Genomic DNA, 13905 nt, shown 5'->3' on the forward strand with positions numbered 1-13905 from the left:
GCGGCCGAGAGGGTGCTTTTTTCGAGTTTCTCCTTCTAGGACCCATTTTGCACGCAAGATCCTACGAGTGCTGCTGACTGACTTGATGATTTGGGTTCTGAAACGAAAAGGGTTGAAATTGGTTGTGTGGTGTGGTGCGTAAATGTGTAATTGAGGAAGCGAGTGAAGCGCCCGCAGTGCCAGTAGGTGACGATGGAGCCGTGAGCCTTGACGGTAGCGGACAGTAACTTCCAGGTTTGGTAGTGCAAGGGAGAGGCGAGAGGTGGGGGGCTTAGGCCCGTTCTGCTGCCTGCCAAAAAAATATTAAAGCCCGTCAGTTACAGGCTGGGAGTTTGGAGAGGCGAGCTGAATGCCGTTCGTCCCATTCCTGAAAGCACACCACACAATATCAGTCACCGGGGCCTCCCGGCTTTTGCCACTCTGACCAAGAATCCAATGGTGAGGCGGCCAGCCGCATGCAGTATTAAGTTAAGGCAGTTCAAAAGGCTGCCACGCTTTGTCACGCGGCGATAGCCCTTGTTGCAAACTGGACAGGGCAGCTACGATCCAAAGACGCGGGAGGCTGTCTGAGTTACCCGCAGGGCAAGAACTTAGACACGTATTGTGAGATAGGCGCTGAAATATTACATACCCTACGTAATTAGCACTGCACACAAGGCACCTGGATGACCTTTGTCTAGAGAGATCTCCATGCCTTCCCCGGTGAAAAGAAATACAAGAGCTCAGTCAATTCCCAGGAACCCCGAGGGAGTCTTCTACCGAGTACAAACAACCAAGCTTTAAGAATTACATAGTTACCAATACTTGGGTAGGCAGAATGTTTCAATCAGCATACGAATAGGTGTAACCAGGCTGCTGTCGAAGATTTTCAAAGCGGTGGCTCGTAAACATGTATTTACGAGAACAGCCCGCCCCTATGGCACCTGTGAAAGCTCTTTAATGCCGTGAGTCATAAGCACACTGAAGGATGTCCCGGTGTCAGATCGCCTCTGCTTGCTGTGGCTGGGTAGCAGTGTCGAGTGCGGTCTTTACGCGTGTACCCTACACCAGCCAAAACCACATGTATCGAGAATCTAGAACCTCCCAGGTGATAAAGATCCTCCCTCATGACAGCCTACAGTGCAACACCACGAGCTACAGTTCAAAAATCTGCCAAAGGTTGAAATCCAACGTAGGCCTTTGTGATTGCCGGCGGGGCCTTGGCAAGGCATAGCTTCCTTGTGTTTGATTTTCAGGCAAGTCACGCACAAGGAGCGAGACAGCACAAGGAGCGAGACAAGCAAGCAAACGGCGTGGTTCGGTTCTGCATACGATAGTGTCGACGGGAACAACCCCACTTATGCAGCCCTTGACTCCAGCCAGAACCATATGCAGGTCTAAGAAACCAACCTAAGGAACCTAAGTTCAGGTGTCTGCGCCTGTCAGGTGTCTGCGCCTGTCACATCACAGCATTCACCCAGAAAGACAGCGAGCGCGCGTCCAAAGGTGAAAACACACGCTTCTTTCTCTACTTGCACCCTTGCAGGATTGTGCGATGGACCCTGGTTACAGTACAGCACCTAAATGCTTGTCGACTTGGCGCCCCAGAAGAGTAAGGATCACGAGAAATAGTCCAGCCAAGCAAGGCCTTCTCAAAGGCAGGCAGCCTTGTCTAAGAGAAGGACAGGCCTCTTAGATTCTACCGAGGGCCCCAACAGCTGCCGTCTCCCTTTGAGAAACCTATATGACGCACCAGAAGACAACAAGCCTTTTCACATCTCAACGTGTCACCACTAGCAAACATTCGGCGATTAGACTATTGGAGCAAGGACGGGTGTCGTTGAAAAATGAAGGAGCGGAACAATGTGGCTTTTCCCGATGGAGCTTTCCCCGCAGTCAGGGTGGTTTTGTAACCCTGACGAGTATACAGGATTAGGGCTTCAATTCCCTTTCCCCCGTGTGAACCTCTTTAACGAATTAAATGTACACTCGACAGTCAGGGGAGCATCATTACCAAGTAGATGCTGACCGGTAGCTTCAGACATCCATCATCAGATTCAGATCATTTTGATCATCGTAAGAGAATGGCGTAGCACAGCCACACCTCTCAACTGTTGAGCTGGTCTAGGAAGGAAGGCGCAAAGGCCAACGCCCGTTTGCGGGCAGTGGAGACCTCGGGAACTGCCCACTGCCCACCCCACACGCTTCAGATATACTATGTACGCTCTGGCTGTTTGGCCTTTGGGTTCTCCTCCCCGAAGCAACATAGCGTGTTTATGGAAGCTCTGACACGAGTTTAACAGCCCACCACCTCCGTACCTAACTCAAAGCCAAATTTTTATCCATATCATTTCCTCGCACTGAAGTGGCCACATCACACACGGCGGAAACCTGAGGCGAACATCACATTGCATTCCGCACTGCACTGCACTTGATATGCTGAATTCGATGAAAATTCGTATCACACTATACGTACAAACAAGCAGGTGACTTTTGTTCCAGGAGGAACCGAAACCAGCAAGTCAAAACTGGTGTGTGGGAATTGTCAATCCAGAAACTCCATCCCATACGCCGTGGAAAGTGGCAAGCAATGACAATCTGATGCGAGATCCGAAGCCGAGCTAACACCCGCTGGCTTCTCTCGTCCCCTATGAAAGCACCCAAAATGAACCCGTCGAAACTAAAAGACTTTTGTCACGTACATCCCTAACAGCATAACTTCAACTTCACGCAGCCACGGCTTCGAAGCTAGCCTCAGTGCCCCCGAGGTTCGTTGTCTTTGCCTGGGGGTTTTTCTTGTAGTAGTTGTTGATGGCGGACTTGATGGCGTCTGCAGGGAGTCAGCAATGGTCACCCACGAGGAAGCACTGGCGCCTGAGCGCTCATGTGCATAGCAACGGGCTCGGAGGTCCGTCGAGAGGGCTTGAGGGCTCGTCGAGAGGGCTCCGCACTAATGATGAGGACATGGGGGTGGTTGCATACCTTCGGCAAGCATGCTGCAGTGCAGCTTAACGGGCGGCAAGCACTGTAAAATGGTTAGCAGCGCCCAAAGAGTCCATGGCAGTGTGGCATACCAGCTCCCTCGCAATCTCTGTATTCTGTACTTTCGACGCCTCGTCAAGAGTCATGCCTCGGACAAGCTCGGTCAGATAGCTCGATGACGCTCTGTGGCCGGGTTAGCAAGCGCACGGTAAAGAAGCCCAGAACCAAACAGGCGAGAGCAGCAGGGACAGGTCGATATCAGACAAGCTCTGGGCCGGCGCAGCGACAGAACCTGGCGACGGCTGATACATGAACACGGCCGCCGCATTGACTTCTTCACACCCATTTCGTCCCGTCCCGCAATCGTGCCTGTCGCTCCCAACCCAAAGCTCTGCTGGAGAACCGAAGAACAGTTGCTTACATTGCTGAACCGCATCCGAAGGTCTTGAACTTGACGTCGCTGATGATCTGGGTCTCGGGGTCGACCTTGATGTGGAGCCGCATAACGTCACCGCACTAGACACAAGCCAAACGTCAGCGGCGCCGAACAAAAATATTCCATATGACTGCATCGCGAAGGGAGACATACTGCTGGCGCGCCTACGAGGCCTTCTCCCACCGAGGAATCCGTCTTGTCGAGCGTCCCGACGTTGCGGGGGCGCGAGTAGTCTGCGGTGCGCTCGAGTTAGAATCCGTCTCCAGACACCAAAATGCGACGACGGCGGCAAAGCCCGCGGACAAGCAGAGCGGCGACTCACGGTCGAGAACCTTCTCATGGTAGAAGCGGCGGGTCGCGACAGGCGCTGCTGGCGCGAGCTGGCGGAAGGCGGGAACAGCGACGGGTCGCAGCGCCGAAGCCAGGATTCTTCCAGCCGAGACGGCCCGAACTGATCTCGAAAGCATGATGCTGTCTGTTGGCGATTGGGATTATCGAAGTCGGGTTGTAATCTTTCGTTGGGTCGAGTGGTTGTGTAGAGCGCAATCGATGGGGTGGTGCAGGTCGAATTAGATGTGGTCGTTTGAGGAATCGGGAAGAGGACGTTTGCCAAAAGTTCCTTGGACGCGGGACTTCCAACTCAGTGATGACCGAAGCGGCGAATTCTCACTCTGTGGTGGCCCAAGCTTCTCTTAACATGCTTTTGGCGGGAAAGCAGCGTATTCTGTTAGTGCGGCTTGGTGACGCGCCTATCGGAATCAGCCGTGGTCCTGCCGACGTCGGCTTCTGCGGAGCTCAAGGCTGGGCCCCACAAACCTGCGGAGATAAGATGATCTGATACGGAGACCGAGCGATCTGCATCCTTATCAGATTCTTGTGCCCAGAGCCAGGGAGTCACACAAAATCATTTCTCCTCATACATGGTAAATAGATTATTAGGTTCCTTGGGAAGACTCAACGCAAAAATTTGGATAACGGCAAATCGACTCTGGATGCAAATGACGTAGCAGCTGGCCAGAAAGTTGGACTTGCTCGGGTCCAGAATATATGCAATATGTACGTAATATGTATTCTCTAGAATGAGCAAATTACGGGCTGCAAATGATAGGAACTGCAGACGTTTACCTCGACCCGTTGCCTCATACACCGAGAAAGGCCAGTTGTTCAGCAGCTATGGCAATGTCTCTGCAACGCATGAGAATCCGGGGAAACGCAGGTGCTACGGATTCAGCTTTGCTTGACGCGTGCTGATTGAGGCGGAATTGTGGAACACCTGGGAGCTTGACCAGCTTGCACACGTACATGTATCGAACCCTATTATTTCCTGCAGCAGCATGCGCCAACAGGTGATAACGTCTGCTAGGGCTGTGGATTCGGGCCCCACAGCTTGAGCTGAGCCCCACCTCTCGCCTCCAGACATGGCGGGGTTGGCGTGTGTGCCCCTCGCTGCCTGGACCCATCCAAGCTTCCATCCAAAGCAACGCCAACAGCCTCGCGGAGCTTCGCCAACAACCGCCATTCGCAAAGCTTTGTGCTTACACTGAACGATATCGAGGCCCTTTTTGTTCATAACTATCAACACAGATCTCCTCTCCGAAACAAGACAAATCCCCCGCAAAAACACACCATGGCGTGCCCACACGTTGCCGCAGCCAGTGCGTTCCTGAGCAGCATCCCTGGACTGGACTGGGTTGCCAGCTGACCTCTCCAGACCTCTCCAAGCCGACGCCGACGGACTCGGTATACCGCGAGGACTGCACCCAGTGCTTCGACTCTATCGTAAGGCTGCTCTCGTCTGCCTTTTTGGCCCTCGCTCCTTCCATTCCGGGGAAACACTGCCTCTAACGCAACTTTTCTGCAAGGATGACCCCGCCGGTCTGGATGTCTGTCTGAAATGCTTCAACGGAGGCTGCGTCGGCGATCGAAACCACGCGAAGCTTCACAGCATCACCCGGAACCACCCCCTCGTCCTCAACATCCGCCGAACCCGCAAGGCCGTCGTTCGCGATGAGCCCCCGCCGAAGATGTCGAAGCTTGCCATTGCTGCCGAGACCGAGGCCGACCGCTACGACACGGCGCTAGCTGTCAAGTGCCTCGAGTGTGGGATCCAAGACCTAGACAAGTTGGGCCCCGCCCTCGCTCCGGTGGTTGAGGGGATCATGAGTGCGAACACGTTCTCCAAGAAAGAGGAGGTCAAGGCCTGGGAGCAGGAGATGACCAGCTGCGAGCACATTCTCCTCATGCAGCAGGGCCCGCCCCAGAAGATCGAGTCGCAGGACCTTGGCCACTGCTCCAAGTGTGATCTCAAAGAGAACTTGTGGCTGTGTCTAGAGTGCGGAAACCTGGGCTGCGGGCGGGCGCAGTTTGGGGGTGTCGGCGGCAATTCTCACGCGTTAGCCCACAAAAACGAGACGACACACGGCGTCGCCGTCAAGCTCGGGTCCATTACGCCAGAGGGCACGGCCGACGTGTACTGCTACAACTGCGACGAGGAGCGGGTCGACGAGAACCTCGGCGCGCACCTGGCCAACTGGGGAATCATCTTGTCTGAACGGCAGAAGACGGAGAAGAGCCTGACGGAGATGCAGATCGAGCAGAATCTGCGGTGGGAGTTCTCAATGACAACCGAGGACGGGAAGGAGCTGAATCCATTATACGGACCCGGCCTGACGGGCTTGAAAAACCTCGGAAATAGCTGCTATCTCGCCAGTATCCTGCAGTGCCTCTACGACCTGCCTTCGTTCCAGAAAAGATATTCCGGTGCTCTTGAATCGGCCCTAGATTTGTCGGATCCCGCGCAAGACTTGGAGACACAGCTCCAGAAGATTGGCGACGGACTCCTTTCGGGCAGATACTCGAAGCCAGACTCGGACGTGGTTGCCTCGGAACACTCGCCCGAGCTCCCGCACCAAAAAGGCCTTGCGCCGGCCATGCTAAAACATCTCGTCGGGCGCGGCCACGCCGAGTTTTCGACCATGCGCCAGCAGGACGCTTTTGAGCTTCTACAGCACCTCATCAAGCTGATCACGCGGTCCAAACACACGGCCGGGCGCGAGGACCCCACGCAATCCATGCGCTTCGTCATGGAGCAGCGTCTGCAGTGCCTGAACTGCAAGAAGGTCCGTTACAGCAACGACGAGCAGGACAGCATCTTCATCGACGTGCCGCTTGAGAAGTTGCCAGCCGAGGAAGGCGAGGAGCCCAAGTACAAGCCCGTCACTCTGAAGCAATGCATCGACAACCTGACCACCTCGGAGGTGGTTGAGCTGACGTGCCCATCGTGCGGGAGCAAGGACGGGTTCACGAAGCGCCAGCTCTTCAAGACCTTCCCCGAAGTTCTCGTTGTCAACGCGCGCAAAATGGCCATCATCAACTGGGTCCCCGTCAAAGTTGACGTACCCGTGATTGCGGGCGACGGGCCTTTTAGTCTGGACGACTACCTCTCGCCAGGCCTGCAGCCGGGCGAGGAAACGCTACCGGAGGATTCGGCAGCTGCGGGTGGCGCGCCAGCGTTTGTCCCACATGCCGAGTCGCTCACGATGCTCGAGGGCATGGGGTTCCCGAGGGTGCGCTGCGACAAGGCCCTGCACGCTACAGGCAACAGCGACGGTAATGCGGCGATGGAGTGGCTGTTTGCGCACATGGACGACCCTGATATCGACGTTCCCCTCGACCTTGGAGGTGCCGTCGGCAAGGGAGGCGCGGCGGCTGACCCCGAGAAGCTGGCGACACTCGAGTCGATGGGCTTTGTTGGCCCGCGCGCAGTAAAGGCCCTGGGTGAGACTGGTGGCGATGTCGAGAGGGCGATAGATTGGCTGTTCAGCCACCTTGATGACCAGGGAGATGCGTCAGAGGAGCCCAACGCGAGCGAGCCCGCGGCAAGTGGCACGTTGGCCGGCAGCAGCAGCCTCCCCGCCACGTTCCAGCTACAGTCGATTGTGTGCCACAAGGGAACAAGCATCCATGCGGGGTAAGCAAACACTTCCATCCCTTTCAGCACAAGCGCTAACAGTTCCAGACACTACGTGGCGTTCATCCGCAAGAAGCTCGGTGACGAGACTTCGTGGGTGCTCTTCAACGACGAGAAGGTGGTCAAGGTGGTGGACGTGGAGGAGATGAAGAAGTTTGCCTACATGTTCTTCTTTAAGCGCGTGTAAGGAAGCGGTTATAAATGTCAATGCGTGGCATGTCTGTATAATTAAAAGGAAAATAAATGTGGATAAACGGGCCTGATTCCAGACGGCCTACTCATTTGCGGAGGTGGTTGTTCACTAGTAGACGTTTGCTGCGGCCAGGTTTGGTGCCGTGTGCAGGGCAACACAGGCTCAGTCTTAGGGTCGCTATGCAGTGGAGACACAACAAACAGAATAAATATATAGTGAAAGAAAGCACCTCAATGCCGATCCCAGCAACGCCGCATAACTCCATTGGCCCCTTCCAGTTTAGTCGGTCCAGTCCACCCACCCCATCCCATTTACGCCACAGTACACGTACGCACACGCACGCACACACACACACACACACGACCCACTACCATCACCATGGTGCCTGTAAACTTCAGTCCTGCAGCCGGTAACTGACCAGCGTGTCGACGCGGTGGCTCGCCGTGCTGAACCCTCGCAGCTGCACCCGCTCTCCGTCCACAATCTCCTTGGCGTCGCTGTCCCCCCACTCCACCGGCACGTCGCTGTCCGCGTCCGCGTACACCAGCACGTTGAACGTGCAGTCGCCTGCCAGCTGCGGCAGGAACGTCACCGAGGCAGTGATTTGTCGGAAAATGGCGGCGATCTCGGCCTGGATCTCGGATTCCGTCTTCTCGGCGGGCGGGGATGTTGGTGTGGTTGGGCTTGGCTCGGCGTTTTCGCTGTCGGCTTGGGGGTTGGGGGAGGGTTTGGGTGTCGGTTGCTTGGAGCGGGACGATTTGGATGGCTTGGCGAAGATTTGGACCTATATTTACGTTCGCGTCGGTAAATCTGGCTGGGAGGGTGGGATGGAGATGGGAGGGAAAACGCACGTCAAACTGCCACCGCTCGACCGGCTCACCCGTGTCCTTGTTGGTGATGACAATCACCAGCTTGGAGATCTTGCCGCCCACCATCCACCGGTCCAGCTGCCCCATGATCTTCTTGATGTACGCCCGCACCTGGTCGTCTGACGACACCAGCATGTTGAGCCCGTACTTTTTAACCGCCGAGAAGTCCTCGGCCGGGTACACGCCGCGCTGGAAGCTGTGGGTGTCGGAGGTTAGTATGGGGAGTGTGTGTGAGTGTGTGTGTGTGTGGTGGGAGTAGGGGAGACGTACAGGATCGTGTGGATCGAGTATTGGAACTAGATGGTGGAAAGCGTGGTTAGCCGACTGTATGGTTGGAGTTTTTGGAGGCAGTGGTGCTCACAAACTCGGCGACAAGCTTGGCGCTGCCCTTGAGCGACAGCTTGTGCACTTTGGACTTGTCCTTGTCGGGCGGTGCGGACGCCATTGTGTCGGCCGCTGCGCTGAGTGCTCGGCTAAGAATTGAATGCGCTTTCTGAAGACGTCGGGGCGTACTTCGAGAACTGAATGTCGTTGCGCTGTTGTCGTTGCGCTGTGGTGAGATCTGCTCGTTTCTTCGTGGTCGGCGACAGCAAAACCGGCGATGATGCGGGCAATTTTTTGTTTACCTTGGAGTTGCGCCAATGCGCTGCAGCCGCGGGGCAGACTGAGGTGTCGCTCGGTTGTCAGGGGTTTCCAGCACTAATGGTTTGCCGACGTTTACCCGTCCACCCCAAAAAAGGGGCACAGAGGCTCCACAAAAGGGGATGCTGACACATGGCCGGCTCCCGTCTCATCGTCAGCCCAGCGCTTGTGGCACGGCGCAGCGCGCAACGGCTTCACACCGGCGCAGCCCAAGTGCCGTCAGACAGGGTAGCCAGCCATCCGAGTGTCGGAGCCACGGCATAGGGCTGCAGCGGTTGAGTGTGCCACCAAATCACCACAAAAACATCAAAAAACTCGGACCAGTGCAACTCTCAGGTCAAGACAGTCAATACACATATATACATACTATAGCCTGCTCATCTAATAGACAATAAATATTGGTTTCCGTGAGAAGGGGTTCTCCCCGTAAATAGGTCAGGTTGTCTGCGCCAACTAGCTCCCGACAGCAAGAATAAAGTGTAGTGTTCGTAGAGTTGTTGCGTGGGAAAGGCGTAAGATTACATCAATTCGTCGTGATTCCGCCCCACTGTCATCAACTATAGAGAGATAAAAGCAATGAGAGTGTGTGCGAATCGTAGCGTAGCGTGTGTTTGTTTTCCGTTGCGCGTAATGAGCTGTATTCGCGCGCTATGCATGCAAGTGCTGAAGCAATCAAGGAAGGAATAAGGAGGGCGAGAATAAGGCATCCTCTCCAAAAGAGCGGCGGTGAATCACCCCCACGCACCAGATCTCCGGGGATTGGGAATGCGCACCACCGTCTCGCTCGACTCGTGAAAGTCTATAAACGGCGGCGACGTGGACGCGGTACGGCTAACGGGAGACGATGTGACTGACGGCGGCATGGGGAACGCCGCGAGGCCACCGGGCGGGAATACAGTACCGCTAGAGCTGAGGCTGCCGAGACTGCCGAGACTGCCGCCGCTCGGGGGGCGGTTGAGACGGGCACCGCCCGGCGGGACCAGCGAGTCGGGACGCGACGAGTACGTCGCCCCGGCCGCCAAGAAGCCCGTCGACGATAGCGGAGATACGGGCCCCGGACTGGTCGGCGGGCTTGCCGGGGATGGCGACGATATGCGGTTCGTCTGGTCCGGCCGTGCCCCCGCTGCACCAGGCACAAGGAGTCCGGGGGCGGGGCCTGCCTCTCGCATGGGCGGCTGTGCGCGGGACCCTGCCGCAGCCACCGCCGCCGCCGCCGCCGCCGCAGCGGCGCCAGCTCCCGCCGCAGTTTCCGCGCCCAGCAAATTGTTGCCCATGCCGTCAGCTCCCGCGGATGAGTAAGGTGGAGGGGGGCCTCTGAACAGCCGGTGGACAAGGGCCGATCTTCGAAACAGAAATAATAGGGCTGCAAGGCTTATAAGCGCAAGGACGCCCACTACAGAACAGTTAGCTTGGTCCGGTAGAGATGCAAAAATACCAGAAAGACGCCTGTTTCGGCATACGTACCGACAATACCGGCGATGGCGCCCGGCGGTAGACCTGAGTTGGAAGATTCAGCAAGTGAAAACTGACGAGCGCCAGTGCCAGTGCTTGACCCCGTGCCTGTGCCTCCTGTTCCTGTGCCTGTGCCCGTACCTGTTCCCCTTCCGGCCCCGTTCGCGACTCCCGTCCCCACTCCCGTGTCTGTGTTGCCGCTCGTGGAGCTGGTGCTTGATCCGCCTGTTCCTCCAATCCCAGGCCCAGTCGAGGCCTGGGGGTTGTAACCCGACGAAGGGCCAGACTGGGCTGCGGCTGGCCCGGGTGGCGAGCCGGCAGACTGGCCTGTGCTGCCGTCATTAGTCTCGGCTGGTTTGGGCCCGCCCTCGGGGCTTGTCGATGGCGATGGCGAGGATCCGGCAACGCCATTCGAACCTGGGGTTTGGGCCTTGTTGGTACTCTCGGGAGCGTCCGCCTTCGGGCTATCAGGTCCCGGGCTGGCTCCGCTGGCTGGCGTCTCTGCAGCGTTGGGGTTGGGTTGATCTGGCTGCCCCTGTGGTGTGGACGCGCCAGGATCATTTGGCGACCCTCCCGTGGCTGGTGATGTTGCGGCTGGCGCCGGTACAGGATTTGGAGAGGCCGGGGCGGGAGCGGAGTCGGCTGTGTGCTCTGGCTGGACCGGTGTTGTTGGTTGAGCTGGAACGGGCTTCGTGGGCTCCAGAGTTGGCGTGGGCTTCTGTGACGTAGTTGTAAGAGTAGAGGAAGACGTTTTCTCCCATCCGCCGCCGCCGCCGAACGGGTTCTTAGGTTTGCTAGGGCAATAGGGATTTGGTATGTCACATGGATTAAATGATCCAGGCCACCCCCTCTCGACCAAAAGCCGACTTGGAAATCCTAGATGCATCTTGAGGATGTCAAGTTCCCTCTCTTGTTGTTTGAACAGGATCTACCATGACACCACCACTGCGCCGTGTCTGGGATCAACCCAGCGAAACCATATCTTCATACAAGTGAGGGAGGTAACCGTAGTCGTTGCTGAAATATGGAGGCCGTCGAAGAAAACAAAGCAAGAGACTCCACAACGAAGACACACAAACTAGAGCAAAACGATGGACAGCAGCACAAAACGAAGGTGAGGGTTTAGTAAAGGGGAAAAGAGCAAGAGAGTGCAAGTAAGTGCGAGGGCTGTGTAACTGGAGGTAGGCGGAGCAGGCAGAAAATATTGAAGGGAGATGCCACCAGACCAGGGTCTGGTGCTGCTGCTCTGTTTCCGAGCTCCTCCCCTCGCCTCAGGCCTCGCCCTCTTCCCTCTGCCATCTGGGGGCGGTAGGGTGTGATGACAGTGACCGCCCCAGGAGGGCCAAGCGCCAGGCACCTCGCAGGCTCGCAGGCTGCTCGTAGCATTTCCAGGGCGGGAAGCTCGAATGCACCACCATGACTAACCCCCGCCGTCTCGGCATGTAACCCCAGTGGTGGGCTGGGTAGGGCAGCCCACCCAGCTGCGCGTCGCACAGACCTGCACTTAAGATTAAACAGGCACACGCCTGCGAGGGCCAGGGCACGGGGGCTGCGTCTAAGCCCAGAACAGACACTCGGGGCCGACGAGATGAGAAGCCCAGCTGCAGGAACGAGGTGCGGAAGTGACGTTGGTGCACGGAATGTTTTGCACTCTGCGCGCTGGCCGGGGCCGTCAATGGGAAATGCCATCTCTGCGAGCTACTGTCAATATTTGGCATGGACTGCTGCAAATGGTTGCCTCTAGCGAGCTGGGCCAGATGGCAGCTGCAAGCCATGCAGGTTTGTGCTGATTTGTAGCCAACAGCTGGAGAGAGGAGGGTGGGAGAGGCCTGTTAGCTAGCTCCCCCAAAAACGTGGATGGGTAGGCATTCAGGCGATCGATCCATCCCAAAGTGTGCAGCTTCCTGGATTCCGGATTCATCGGAACATGGGGCTTGTGTCTGTTCCATGGAAAACTCGAAGCTGGGCGGAGCGTTGAACACAAAAAGGCTAATCCATCAGACGACGAAAACCGGGTGGGATGCTGCTGACTGGGAAGGGGGTTGTTTCCAGAAAACGAAAAGCACGGCCTGAAACAAGTGTGCTGCAGGTTGGTGGTGTGGTGGAATGGAATGGGATCCCCGTCGGACTTGTTAGCCTTAGCGTACCATTGCGCCGGTCAAAGCAATACGCGATACAGACGGGTACGCGGGTGGGTTGCCAGCTGTCAGGTGTTGAGTGTCAGCAGCCTGGAGAATACGATAAGTAATCGTGAAATGTAACCGCAAAGAGTGCTGACTGCGCCTCTGCATCAGTTGCCCGTAGATTTGCATTGCCGTCTGCATGGCAGCCAGGGACGCGATGCCGAGCAGTGGAATTGATTAGTCTCGATGCGTGGAATAAAATGACTTGTGGCAAGCGACGGGCAAGCGCATCTCGAGATTGATGGGGTGACAAGGTTTCAGGCCAGAGTTGGGGAGTCTTTTAGCATGCGGAACCCCGCCAAACCAGATGCGTGTGCCTGGGCCGGCCTGTGGGTCACGTCGGTTATCACTTCCATGTCAGCCCGACTCAGCCAGCCCCAGGTCGCTTCCCAGTTTCTGTATGCCTAGAAGAGCCAAGACGGGCTGTTTCTAACTAGACGTGGCTCCGTAAACAACCTGAACCACAAAGTGTGAGGAACGGGCGTCGACACGTTTTCTTGGCAAATCTGACATCAGAATTCTATATCAGAAACCTAGTTGCTATTACCTCACTCGGAGAAAACCATCAGGTGAGTCGCGAATCAACTGTTATAGCATTTCTCATTTTTTTAAATTACCCTGCTAATGAACTTCCAGGCACTCGATTACTATAAGGTCTGAAAATGCCGATAATACTTATCCTTCATTGTTCCAGTGAAACCCCTATAAATGGGGAATCATTTGCAGCCACGCTGGCGACCAGTAAACGCCAATGGGGACGCGCCGGAGGCTGAGGAAAGACTCGACGACGAGGAAGGCCCTGGCTACCAGGTACAGCACCATGGCTAGCAGCCCCCAAATGCGAGGGTGTAGTAGTTGAAGTTCCAGGCGAGCTTCTTTCTCTCGGCCGGGCTCAGACGCGTGAGCTTCAGCGCCGGGGCGGCAGCCATGGACATGAATACGGCCAGTAATGGCATGTACACGTCATCGAAGACTTTGGAGGGCCCCAGGGCCCCGGAGCCGGTCGACAGCCGCAGCGGCGTAAAGGGCCGCTTGCCCGCACTATCTGCGTTTTTGGACCCCAGCAAGCTCGCCACGTCCTTAGACGGCTCCTCGACCGGCTCGTGCATGCCTTCCAGCTCCTCGGCCACCCGCTCCCATCTCTCTTCTGCCAGCGCCGAGAAGCCGTAGTCTTAGCTCCTCCTCCTAGTCCTGCTCGG

At 56.5% G+C, this 13905-nt stretch overlaps 4 protein-coding genes across 4 annotated transcripts; 1 reads left to right on the plus strand and 3 right to left on the minus strand.

Moving 5' to 3' along the window:
- Window positions 1–2492: 2492 nt before the first annotated feature.
- Window positions 2493–4104, minus strand: B0T26DRAFT_3690 (iron sulfur cluster assembly protein 1, mitochondrial precursor). Its single transcript, XM_060434658.1, has 6 exons — window positions 3720–4104; window positions 3551–3630; window positions 3383–3477; window positions 3054–3144; window positions 2962–3004; window positions 2493–2809 (listed from the first exon to the last, which is right to left on the minus strand). The coding sequence occupies exons 1-6, from the start codon at window positions 3862–3864 to the stop codon at window positions 2706–2708; spliced, it is 558 nt and encodes a 185-aa protein (XP_060301901.1). The 5' UTR covers window positions 3865–4104; the 3' UTR covers window positions 2493–2705.
- A 920-nt stretch (window positions 4105–5024) lies between these two features.
- On the plus strand, window positions 5025–7554 carry B0T26DRAFT_669481 (uncharacterized protein; the record flags this gene model as incomplete). The annotated part of the gene is made up of 4 exons (XM_060439057.1): window positions 5025–5052; window positions 5109–5176; window positions 5260–7367; window positions 7416–7554. The coding sequence occupies 4 exons, from the start codon at window positions 5025–5027 to the stop codon at window positions 7552–7554; spliced, it is 2343 nt and encodes a 780-aa protein (XP_060301902.1).
- A 400-nt stretch (window positions 7555–7954) lies between these two features.
- Window positions 7955–8874, minus strand: B0T26DRAFT_630983 (DNA-binding protein; the record flags this gene model as incomplete). Its single annotated transcript, XM_060436302.1, has 4 exons — window positions 7955–8344; window positions 8412–8625; window positions 8700–8725; window positions 8791–8874. 4 exons carry the CDS (start codon window positions 8872–8874, stop codon window positions 7955–7957), a joined length of 714 nt encoding a protein of 237 aa, XP_060301903.1.
- Window positions 8875–9568: 694 nt separating this feature from the next.
- B0T26DRAFT_3715 (uncharacterized protein) lies at window positions 9569–11527 on the minus strand. The gene is made up of 2 exons (XM_060434679.1): window positions 10536–11527; window positions 9569–10464 (listed from the first exon to the last, which is right to left on the minus strand). Exons 1-2 carry the CDS (start codon window positions 11407–11409, stop codon window positions 9803–9805), a joined length of 1536 nt encoding a protein of 511 aa, XP_060301904.1. The 5' UTR covers window positions 11410–11527; the 3' UTR covers window positions 9569–9802.
- Between the last annotated feature and the right edge of the window lie 2378 nt (window positions 11528–13905).

Source organism: Lasiosphaeria miniovina (genome assembly GCF_030549165.1).
Source record: "Lasiosphaeria miniovina strain SMH2392-1A chromosome Unknown B0T26scaffold_1, whole genome shotgun sequence".
Classification (NCBI taxonomy): domain Eukaryota; kingdom Fungi; phylum Ascomycota; class Sordariomycetes; order Sordariales; family Lasiosphaeriaceae; genus Lasiosphaeria; species Lasiosphaeria miniovina.